This window comes from Tursiops truncatus, chromosome 2, assembly GCF_011762595.2.
Source record: "Tursiops truncatus isolate mTurTru1 chromosome 2, mTurTru1.mat.Y, whole genome shotgun sequence".
NCBI classification, from domain to species: Eukaryota; Metazoa; Chordata; class Mammalia; order Artiodactyla; family Delphinidae; genus Tursiops; species Tursiops truncatus.
Genome location: NC_047035.1, coordinates 95,300,010 through 95,312,593, shown reverse-complemented (window position 1 = coordinate 95,312,593; position 12,584 = coordinate 95,300,010). Strand labels below are relative to the sequence as shown.

At 40.0% G+C, this 12,584-nt stretch overlaps 1 protein-coding gene across 4 annotated transcripts in view; it reads left to right on the top strand.

Moving 5' to 3' along the window:
* Positions 1-12,584, top strand: part of MYO5A (myosin VA) — a 186,635-nt gene that overhangs the window by 149,081 nt on the left and 24,970 nt on the right. Inside the window, exons 29-33 of one of the 4 annotated variants that reach the window (XM_019946562.3) lie at positions 512-612; positions 4,310-4,390; positions 6,163-6,361; positions 9,441-9,515; positions 10,936-11,029. In XM_019946562.3, coding sequence (XP_019802121.1) covers positions 512-612; positions 4,310-4,390; positions 6,163-6,361; positions 9,441-9,515; positions 10,936-11,029 — 550 coding nt within the window. The remainder of the gene's footprint in view (positions 1-511; positions 613-4,309; positions 4,391-6,162; positions 6,362-9,440; positions 9,516-10,935; positions 11,030-12,584) is intronic. The other 3 variants (XM_033851685.2, XM_019946568.3, XM_033851686.2) reach the window with 3 other exon arrangements.

Here is a 12,584-nt window from a genome sequence, read left to right as displayed (position 1 = left end):
GTCCAGAAGTAGAAGAAAGAACAGCTTTGTACATTGCATTGAATACTTGGTGTTCTTGCCTGGTTATTGTTTTAATGCTGTATATAGTTTATATCTATATGTATATTTTTTAAAGTATATATACAACATTAGAATAATAACCAGGCAAGGGCACTGAATATATATATATATTTATACTGTGTGTGTGTGTGTGTGTATATACACACACACACACACACACACACGCACACAGTGTAAAACACACGTGGCCCATCAGTGATTTTATTTACTCTAGAATCACACCACCTTTGTAGTAGAGTGTTAGGGATTCTCAAGAGAGGGACTGGAGGTGCCTCTTCCTCTTAACTGCCTGTGCCCCACTCTCTGTAGTTGTACCGAGGCTAGGGCAGACGCTCTGGTGGGGCAGAGGTGTTGTAGAACACCCCCTATTCTGGAGGAAAGAAAATGTTGTATGAGGTCCAAAGCTTTAGAGTTAACACTTAATGTGGAAATGTGTCTTTTCCCCCTTCAGAATACAATGACAGATTCCACAATACTTTTAGAAGATGTACAAAAAATGAAAGATAAAGGTGAAATAGCACAAGCATATATCGGTTTGAAAGAAACAAACAGGTAAGTTGATGTTTCTTTTATTCATTTTGGTTTAATCATATTGATCTTTAATCTTCAAGCCAGCCTCTTATACAGTAAGTCCAAGTATTTATGCGTTGTTTTGTTAGACATCAGCTGACCTTCAAAGGGGATCCAAGGTTTCCAATATATTCCCAGTTAAAATCTCATTTATAATAATATAAGGTAGCATTACCTTATATTATTATAAGAGGTGAGAGATGGAAAGGAAAATATTCTTTACATTAAGGGAATATATTTCTGTATATTTAGGGTCTTAGCCTTGAGAAGAAAACCAGTTGCTTACTATACAGCTTGGACTATCTTGGGTAGTCACTTCCATTTGTTATTCAGGATGGTTATTGTGAAAGTTTGTAGGGACAGCTGCAGCTTTCAATAATTGAAATTTAGTGTGAAGAGAAGTGATGAAGTAGCGGAATCACATCTGTGTTGGCCATGTAATTCTAGAAGGGTACCATGACTTCTAGGATGGGACCCTGATATATGAGACCAAGTTTTTGTCACGTTTCCTAAGGTGTTCTGAGAAAATTCTAACCTTGGTTTCATCTCATTTACTCGTGAGTGAAGTTGTAGATGGCATTTAGCTCAGTCTTAAGAGCCTTGGGTGGGCTGAGAGTATAGATTTGCAGTCACTAAATGACCAAACTTTCCCAAAAGTTTTCCCTATAGCTTAGAGTATCACAGCTCATTTCTGGAATTCGTCAGCCTTCCTACGATTCCTGCTTCCCAAAGAGCCTTCATGCTATTGAACTCTGAACTTAAAAGACTACATGCTTAAAAGAACACAGCCAGTGATGATAACAGAGATTTATCAGTGTACATCTAGGTCTCCTGATGCGTAATGTCAGGATTGGTATACAGAAATACTTCACAAATTAAGAATATTACCATGCAAAATGTAAGGTACTTATTACCTTCTTTTATGGGCAAGAGTGGAGAATGCTTATAAAAGTATTTGGTTAAACTTAAATTTAGTTTATGTATGTAGGTTGTAAGCATATCTTATAGCTAAGGATGTGTTAGTATAAAAAGAGGTATATTACATTGTTCATCCATCCACTCAGCTATTCAGTCACCAGATATGTATTGCATGCCTGCTTCATCCCAGGCCCTGTGCCACACACTGGGAATATAGCAGTAAGCAAGATAAATACAGTCCTTCCTTTCACAGAGTTTATAGGCTGTTGGGGAGACGGCCAAGATAATTTGGACTTCCCTCCAGTGACAGGAAGGAAGTCATTTTTTTAAAAAAATAAATTTATTTATTTTTATTTTTGTCTGCGTTGGGTCTTTGTTGCTGCCCGCTGGCTTTTCTCTAGTTATGGCGAGCAGGGGCTACTCTTCGTTGCCGTGCATGGGCTTCTCATTGCGGTGGCTTCTCTTGTTGCGGAGCACGGGCTCTAGGCGCGCAGGCTTCAGTAGTTGTGGCTCGCGGGCTTAGTTGCTCTGTGGCATGTGGGATCTTCCTGGACCAGGGCTCGAACCCGTGTCCCCTGCATTGACAGGCGGATTCTTAACCACTGCACCACCAGGGAAGCTGCTGAAAGATTTTAAGTAGGAGAATGATATGATGAGATTGGAATTTTAGAAAGCTAGCCCTGGCTTTTATGTTAGAGAATAGATTGTAGTGGAACAAGATTGAGAGCATAAAGACCAGTTAAGAGGTTATCACCATCATTGAATGACTGATTATAGTGACTTTGACTTAGTTGGTAACAGTTGGGATTGAAGAAAATGGGACACTTTGAAAGATACATAAGAAGATGGGGTGTGTAGCCTTGCAGTTTGTTGGCTGTGTGGGATGGGGACCGTGAAGGGTAACTTTGCAGTGTCTGCTATGGATACTTGGTTGGATATAGTGATGCCAGTTTGTGATCCTGGGTCTGGGATGTGGGGAAGTACAGGAAATGATCAGTAGATTTACAAATATTTAAGGAGGTAGGAAGACATCCAAGGAGAGAAATTCATTAGGCAGTTGAAAATATAGATCTGGAACAGGAGAGATATGTAGGCTGAGATGTAAATATTGAAGTCATCAGCATGTAATAATACAGTTGAGACCATGCAAATAAATCAACTCTCTAGGGATAGATGGTAGATGGAAAATAGAAGAGCAATGTCTGAAATTTGTTTTATGTAAACATCGTATCAACAAGAGAAGTCTAGGGACTTCCCTGGTGGCACAGTGGTTAAGAATCCGCCTGCCAATGGAGGGGACATGGGTTCCAGCCCTGGTCTGGGAAGACCCCACATGCCGCGCAGCAACTAACCCCATGTGCCACAACTACGGAGCCTGTGCTCTAGAGCCTGTGAGCCACAACAGCTGAAGCCCACGCGCCTAGAGCCCGTGCTCTGAAATGGGAGAGGCCACCACAATGAGAAGCCCGCGCACCGCAACGAAGGGTAGCCCCTGCTCGCCGCAACTAAGGAAAGCCCGCGCGCAGCAACAAAGACCCAACACAGCCATAAATAAACAAACAAACAAACAAAACAGAAGTCTAGTAGGAGAAGTAAGAACCTGGGCTCTGGAGTCACATAGCCCTGGCCTTCACCACTTGCCAACTGTGCAACCCCTGCAGGTATCTTACATCTAAGCCTCAGTGTCTTCTTCTGCAGTGTGGCAAATGATATATATTGGGTTACTGGGAGAACTAAATGAAATGATACATGTGGAAGGTTGTAGAATGGTGTCTGACACTTGACAAACAGTCAAAAATATTATTTTTATACCCTCAGTAGAAAAAAAACTATAACCAACTTTGTCAGTTTTGTTAATTCTACATACTTTTAATAAAATGTGTCACACTTCTAGTAAAAAAGAAGTTTCCCCAGGTCTTAAAATTAATTTTTGACACAACAAACCTTTTAAAAGTTGTGTCATAAAAGCTGGGAACTTTGGACATATACTGGCTTATAAGTTACTCCTATAAGAATTTTAAAAAATAATTTTAAAAATACAAAATCAGATTTTATTACGCTAAAACAAATTCCTACCCAGAAGACTTAAAACTTCATTTTGAAATGAATTATGAAAATTGCCACATGAAGACAGTAGCTGAAATTTTCATTCTATATGTATATGACTATTTTGGTTAGTCTCTAACATAATATGTGACATATAAGATCACTCCGCTAGCTGAAGTGGGAAGCAGCCACATAGCACAGGGAGATCAGCTCGGTGCTTTGTGACCACCTAGAGAGGTGAGATGGGGGAGGGTGGGAGGGAGCCGCAAGAGGGAGGAGATAATGGGGATATATGTATATGTATAGTTGATTCACTTTGTTATAAAGCAGAAAATAACACACTATTGTAAAGCAATTATACCCCAATAAAGATGTTAAAAAAAAAAAGATCACTCTGTTAGCTGAATAAAATGTTAAAAATAGAACCTCCTTCTTACCTCTTCAATCATTTATTATTTTGCAGGAAAAGTAGCTCTAGATGTTGATTATTTTGTTTTAATTTCTACACATTTATGTGTGATGTTACACGTTACCCATTTTTTTAAAAAAATTAACCAAAAATGATTTTTGTGGTAACATCTTAAAGTCATCTGTAATTAATAAAAACAGTCCTGTTGACTTAACAAAATATTGAAATATCACATGCTGCTCTTGACCATCATCATCTCATTACCATCGCTTTGTGTTTTGCATTATTGTTCCTTTTGCATGGAAGATCATCTGCTATGGATGGCCATGAGTTGAATGAGGATGGAGAGCTGCTGCTGGTTTATGAAGGGTTGAAACAAGCCAACAGGTTATATTTGTCTCCTCAAAATGGAATGTTATTAATTTGTTGTTTTTCTTACTAACAGTGGCCTCCGGACTTTAACTTCTGTATTTCTTATATTCAGTGTCTTCCTGGGTAAATTTCAGACACTAAAATTTGTGAATATCTCACTAAAAGTGGAAGAAATTCCAAACCTCTCAACTGGAGCCCAAGCTACTACTGCAGGAGAGATTAATACCTATTACTTAGTGGTTTCTTGTTTGGAATAATGATCAATTTAAAGGATATATGTGCCTGGGCAATGTGTCTACATTCTCATATATTATGATCATGCTGCCTAACAGCAGTGTTAAGTGCACGATTTGGCATTCTGTGTGGTTATTGTGAAATTCCGATTTGTGAAACCGCAAACAAAGAGGGTTTCCTGCATTGCTACAGTTCAAAATAATCACCCTAACTCAACATGTTAAATATGTTTAGGGGAAAGCAAATGAAATTGAAACAGCAGCACCTTTCTGACACAGACACTCATCTCCTCTAGTGAGACTTGTGTCTTAAAATCTCTTAAAAATGCCATTTTAGTGATGAATTTTTAAAAATATTTAATTTTTAATATTTATATTAAATATTAATATATGAATATTTAATTTTAAAATATTTTAAAATATTTAAACTCTTTGTTCGAGGGGCTTCTACTTATTCTGCTTTGTTCTAATCACAAACCATTGTCATTAACTTTGTGGTGTTATTGGTTCAAATCCTTTTGAAATTTTATAATCATTAAAATATTTTTAGTCTGCTGTTAACTGTTTGCTTGCAATGGCATCAGTGTTTCCCAGCATTTGATAACTAAGGGGGTTCGAATAAAAGAACATCTTTTCTTTCTTCATGTTAGTTAATTCCTATCCATAACTTTGTCTTGGCTTTGGAAAAGGGGGTGAATGTAGAAATGGGGGTGCCTGGTGAAGGGAGGATGCCAGTTCGCTCTAGTATCTTCCTGCCCTAGACTACTCACGGCGCAGCTGACTTGTATGTTTGCTCAGAGAAGCAGTAGCTGCTTTGTTGGTCCCACTAATATTGATGTTCTAAAACCATATCTTGTTAGGATTCTGTTACTGATAAGGAAGTTTATGGGGAAAGAGAAAATGACAAATTTTATATATATATATATATATATATATATATATACACGAAATTTCAGAGCTATCTGTCTGGATTTGGGTAAATCTGTATGTATTTCAGAGTAGCACTCCAGCCTTTCTGCCCTTCAGAGATAAAAGTAGAAAGTAAAAATGGGACCCTGGTCACACCCTCTGCCTGGAATTAGTAATGCTGAAAGTCTTCAAGGCATATTTAATTAGACGGGGAATTTGTAATCTTGCCCTCCATAGTGCGGTGATTTTGCGACGAAGGTACTAGCTTTGCCAACTTTAATGCTAGTTTGTGAATGTAGTAAGCCAGGTTCTTTAACCTATGTCTTTTAATTGATTGATCAATTTTTAATTGATGATTGATCATCATTTCCTATGAACCTTTTAAAAGAGCTAAAATTTTCCTGTTTCTAGGGGCCTTTGAGAACTTCATAGCAGGGTCCACAGTTCAGAAAGACACAAATGTGAGCACATTTGTTTCCATTTCTGGCCCTTGGTTGACTTCCTGGACTCTAATCAAGTCAGAAGCTACACAGTCACTACAGAATCCCTGCTTTTCTGCCCTTGCAAGTGAGCGCGGAGTCTTGTACCCTTCAAGCAGGGACTCTGGTGTCATCTCCCTTTCCTACTCGTGTGGCTTCTCCGCAGGCTCCTGGAATCCCAGCTGCAGTCGCAGAAGAGGAGCCATGAGAATGAGGCCGAAGCCCTCCGCGGGGAGATCCAGAGCCTGAAGGAGGAGAACAACCGGCAGCAGCAGCTGCTGGCCCAGAACCTGCAGCTGCCCCCAGAGGCCCGCATCGAGGCCAGCCTGCAGCACGAGATCACCCGGCTCACCAACGAGAACCTGGTAAGGGAGGTGCCAGGCCACACTCCTCAGCACGCAGGCCCTAGCCCTGCAGGGAGGCCTTCCTTGTTTTTTGAGCAAAACGTCTTTCCTGACTGGGAAACACTCACTGCTCCACACTTGTTACCCTCTTTCCCTATCAGGGACAGAGTAAGGAAAATAGGACTATGTTGGTAGAAGTGAAAAAGGCGTGTACTCGGGTTGTTTCTCACAGAAGGCTCTGGTGCATCTCAGCATCCTCAGCCCTCACTTGGAGGGTCTGGAAGATATCAGCTGACTGTGTTCTGGGCTTTTGATATCCTCAGGAACTCAGCTTCCTCCACGTCAGCTGCAGCTTCTCTGCCATCGAGGAGGTTATATAGTTGTCACAACCTTTGCTCCCCAAGCACCACTGTGGCCATCCCAGCCCCTGTCTCTAGCAGACAGCGGGGTTAGAGTTAGGGTCAGGGAAGGCAGTTGGCAGAACCAACGTGGGGCTGTAGGTTGACCTTGGTTGGAGCTCCAAGGTCAGGGAGGAGGAACATCAGGATTCAAGTTTATACATTCGTGATTCTTTTTTAGCAGAACTTGGGCAGTGAATGAGGAGATTTTTTTCCCCTTGCCAGATTCTGAGTGCTGGCACAGAGTCCAAGTTTGTTCTTTTTCTCTTTTTTTCTTTCTGTCCTTCTTTCTTTTATAGAAAATATTTTCTAAAATGTTTCTCAGTCACAAAATGACTTTTATTACAGATTTATACTTAAGTTTGATAAACATATTTATTAAAGTAAAAGTCATTGAAAAAGTATAATTCCACTTTTTTTTTATTTTATTTTTGGCTGTACCACATGGTTTGTGGGATCTCAGTTCCTCAGTTACCCGACCAGGGAACTCCCAATGCCATACTTCTATATAAAATCTATATTGTAGTGTCAGTCTGGTTTTGAGAAAAGCTGTTTAGGGCTAGTGGTAATTTGTTTCTGTTTTGGGCTATTTTTAATTAATTAATTAGTTTGTTTGTTTATTTATTTATTTATTTTTGGCTGTGTTGGGTCTTCGTTGCGATGTGCAGGCTTCTCATTGTGGTGGTAGCTTCTCCCGTTATGGAGCATGGGCTCTAGGCGTGAGGGTTTCAGTAGTTGTGGCATGTGGGCTCAGTAGTTGTGGTTCACGGGCTCTAGAGCACAGGCTTAGTGGTTGTGGCACATGGGCTTAGTTGCTTTGTGGCATGTGGGATCTTCCCGGACCAGGGCTCGAACCTGTGTCCCCTGCATTGGCAGGCAGATTCCCAACCACTTCGCCACCAGGGAAGCGCTGTTTCTGTTTCTTCAATTCAGGGTTTTAATGAGCTGTACTAAAATAGTTTGGATTTTCTCTGAAGATTTAACAATCTGAATTATCCCTCCATTATTTCATTAGTGATCATTTACATTACAAATAGTTTTCTGGTGTCATCTATTCAACCATCTTTTATATTAATTTGAAGCAAAACTCAAAGGTATGGGACTTCCCTGGTGGTGCAGTGGTTAAGAATCCACCTGCCAATGCAGGGGACACGGGCTCAAGCCCTGGTCCGGGAAAATCCCACATGCCGCAGAGCAACTAAGCCCGTGTGCCACAACTACTGAGCCTGTGCTCTAGAACCCAAGAGCCACAACTCCTGAGCCTGCGTGCCACAGGTACTGAAGCCCACGCACCTAGAGCCTGTGCTTCGCAACAAGAGTAGCCACCACAATGAGAAGCCAGCACACCGCAGTGAAGAGTAGCCCCCCTCACTGCAACTAGAGAAAGCCCGCGCACAGCAAGGAAGACCCACTGCAGCCTAATTAATTAATCTAAAAAAAAAAAAAAAAAAGCTCAAAGGTATTCTTTTTCCAGTCTGTCCTTCCCTCTGAGAACAGCTTGCTGGTGAGGCTACATTGTAGGAATGGGAAAGGTGGGTGAGGGCAGAGTTTGGACTCTTTTCAAAGGGCCTGAAATATCACTAATTTGTGGGGGAAGGTCTTCTGAATCATGGAATATTTCTGAGATGTCATTTTATTACTCACAAGTATATTGTTGCTTAAATTAAACTAACAATGCTTTATTGCCTAAGAATTGATATACTAAATAATATAATAATAATTGATCAGCATATAAATTCTGTGCTTTTTAAATGATTATCTTAAAATACAAGGTGAAACCATGAAATAAAGATGATTCTGGGTGGTAGATTCTCAGAGTTTTTTCACTAAGCTGGTTAAGCATTTCCCTTTCAACCTTATGCACAGTATTACTTTTCTTCTCAATTTTTAATAGCTAATACAAACATAAACTAAGCCCCCAAATTCTCAACTGGTAGAATCTAGTTAACGAGTTTGAATTTTAGGAAAACCCTTCGTAGGTCAGCTGCTTCTGCCTCGCTGACTACTTATTCAGGAGAGTGGATTCAAACTTACAGATAGGGGATGATGTACTTTTTCACAATCATTATAGTGTCTCAATCTTAATTGTGCATTTCTTTAGGAAACACTTGGGCAGATATTAAAGCAGCAGTGGGCCTAGGCTTAGTGTTCTGAGAAACTACCCTGCAAATCCTTCCCACCCACCTACCCCCCCAACACAATCACAGAAATGGTTTTTCTCCCTCCTCTAGTGGACAAGCATCACAGGCCACCCGCAAGCTGCCTTCCAGGGAAGGAAGGCACACAGCTTCTCATCAGTCTTTCCAACTTCAAACAAGAGCTCCAACTTTGCCATTATTCTCACTTTTGTTTTAAGGGAATTCCCCACTCTTGCCGCTGCTACTGGCAGCAAGGAAAGTGCAGCAACTTGTGAGCAGGTCTGAGAATTGAAATAACAGCCTTATCTGGGGAATATGGACCACAGCTCTGTCTGCCTGCTAACATAGCCTGTTTCCTCTGAGCATGTGAAAATATATTTGTGTATATATAATCAGAATCATCTGTATTAGAAAAATTAGAGGGCAATGGCAGGTGACAAATCAGAGCCTTTTGAGTATACGTGGTTTCATTATTTGTTTTAAAATATTTTAAAATTGATTTTGCTGAGAGGTAGCATTCCCCTCACAGAGAAAAACAAATGTCCATTGTGCCTGTTTTTTCAGTATTTTGAGGAATTATATGCAGATGATCCTAAGAAGTATCAATCATATCGGATTTCACTTTACAAACGGATGATTGTATGTAAACTCAGAGTGCTTCTCTGTCGTCTTCCCTGCTAATTCTAGCCCTCTGTAACTGAAGAGCACACCGCTGCCTGCCCCGCCCCAGGAAGTCTCTTCAAAAACTGTCACAAAACCTTTCTCCCCACAGCTGTCTTTTAGCCAGTGATGTCGCCTCTATCAATGTCCTGCGTCCATTGTCACCTTCAGTTTGTTATTAACACTAGGCTTACAGTGTGATGGAAGCAAAATTTGAAAGATAAAGTAAAATCCAAGAAACAACTGAACACTTTGAAATGTTAGCAACTGTTCCTTTTGAAACATTGGTCTAGTATCTAAATCAGCCTTGTCGAAACTAAACTGGAAAATGAATGAATATTTGTATTTATAAAAGCTTTTCTAATCCATAACCTGAATAACAACCACAGGCTTATTAAATCACTGATTTATTTCCCTTCCAAGCTCCTAGTCTGCTGTTGTCCACTTTTCTTCTTAATTATCAAACTTTTAATTATGCCGGTCATTTGAAAGAATTCTGATTAGAGAGCCAATTATCACCGTTTTTTTAACCCCCCACCTTTGAACGAACTGCTTTTGTTTTCTCTTTTTGCATAAACCATGTGGAATTATCCCTTTTTCTCTATAAACAAACTTATATCACCTGGGAGATTTTTATGGGAATGTTATCCAACCTGCCACTTGGTCTGCAGACCACTCTATCCTGTTTTCTGTCATTATTTTTTTTTTTTAAACATCTTTATTGGAGTATAATTGCTTCACAATGGTGTGTTAGTTTGTGCTTTATAGCAAAGTGAATCAGCTATACATATACATACATCCCCATATCTCCTCCCTCTTGCATCTCCCTCCCACCCTCCCTATCCCACCCCACTGTCGTTATTTTTTAACTTACCTTTTAATTCCCAAAACTTCTTAACTTTTCTTAAGTTACAGGACTAGTTTTAGCCTCTCCAAAGGGTGGGACTCATAGAGACAGTGCTTCACACACATAGGTGTTAATCAAAAGCCCCTAAGTTCAGCCATCCTTAAAACTTCCCAAAAAACTGTGTGCATTCATCAGAATTTACTTTGCCTGTTCCCCCTTTAAAAGAAAAACTTGCTACTGGAATAGCAGTACATTTTACGAGCATTTTAATTGTTGTGGAGTCTACTGGAAAAGACTCCACAGTGAGCCTGCTGTCCATCACGCTGTAAAGGAGTTTACTGCCTTGTATATTTTAACATTTGGCTTTTATTATAGCTGCATTTCCCATTGCCTGCCAGTTTTAGCCAGGTGGGGCTCCACCCATGAGCTTTCATGGAGCTTTTATGTAAAACTAACAAGTGCTGTTTCTGTAATTTTGTGTCTGCTCTCCTTCTGTGCATTTTAGAAGGTTTATTTTGGTCTTTCTGTTATATTTCTCATTTTGATCTTCAGGATTTGATGGAACAACTCGAAAAACAAGATAAGACTGTCCGGAAACTGAAAAAACAACTGAAAGTATTTGCCAAAAAAATTGGTGAACTAGAAGGTATTTAAACATGTTTCTATGACAGTTGCTGAACCTTGGTTTTATATGCAATACTAGTGGCTTAAAAGGTTTTTGTGTGACTATTAGGGGCAATAACAAAAATGACGTTCAGCAAACCTGGCCTCCGTGGAGTGGAAATTTTCATTACTAGGTGGGGGAAAATGTTCTTTTCGTGGTAGTAATAATTTACAAAGAGAGAATTCATTCAGCAAACATCTAATGACCGTCTTCTATAGACCAGGCACTATGCTAGGCAGTATTGCATAGTGGTTAAAAGCATGGATTCTGTAGCTAAGCTTCTCGGATTTAAATACTGCCTCTTCCACTATTAGTCATCTGATATTGGGCAAGTTACTGAACCTCTCTATGCCTCAGTGTTCCCACCTGTTAAATGGGAATGATAATGGTGTCTACCTGACACGGTTTGTAAGGGTTAAATTAATTAATATGTGGAATGCATTTGGTATATTTCCTGACACACAGTAAATCCTATATACAACTTATTTTTATTACTGTTATTCTTAGTATTAAGGATACTAAGATGAGTAAGACAGAGTCTGTGTCCTCAAAGAACTTACATCTAATGGAGAACAAAAAGAGAAGTAAATAAGAAAAAAATGAATTATGATGATAAAGAAATAAGATTTTAGAAAATATCTCATGATTTATATATGATGATGGGAAAACACCTTGAGAAGTGATCAAATATCGGTTATTATTATATACAAATGATTCTTGTCTTGTGGGTTAGTGTTTGTTCCTTCAGTAAGTAGGTGCCAGGGATATAGCAGTGAACAGGGCTAAAGCCACATTCTCAGCTTAGTCCAGCAATGATCTCATTGTTCAAGAGATTCTGAGACCCTCTTTGGAATTGCCTTCAGACCTATGCAGGCTATTATTTTGACCAAAAATGATACTGTGCAGCCTGCCCGTCTATTTGTCATTGTCACTGAATAATTTTTGCTCTGCTCAAAGGGTGAAGATTCCCCATCACTGGGAATGTTCAAAAGAATCTACCATGATTAACTGTGTGGCTCTCATTCCTCCAACGTGCCAGGCCTGTCGTAACTGTTCCATCTGTTTGATCTTTTTGCCTCTCTTAGTCAAGTCCTGCTTATCCTTTGAGACCAGAGTTATATGTCACATGCTCAAGAGCAGCCTTTCCTGATCACACAGATAGACCCTACAGCTCTACCCTCTGTGTACCACAATTTGCCTCCCATCTTTTGTGGTTTTCACTGTCATATTTTTAGCAGTTTTTCTGTTTGAATTACTGCCTTCCTCAATGGACTATGAACTTCCTGAGCATGGTGACCACCTCTTATTTCCTCTTGTTTTCACAGCACCTAGTATATTGTCTGACCTGTCATAATCATTCCATTTATTAAAATTTTGAACCTCTGAATCACAGACCCAGACTATATGTCTGTTGGCGGAACTTTAAAAATCTTTATTCAGGGCTTCCCTGGTGGTGCAGTGGTTGAGAGGCCACCTGCCGATGGAGGGGACGTGGGTTCGTGCCCCAGTCTGGGAAGATCCCACATGCCGCGGAGCG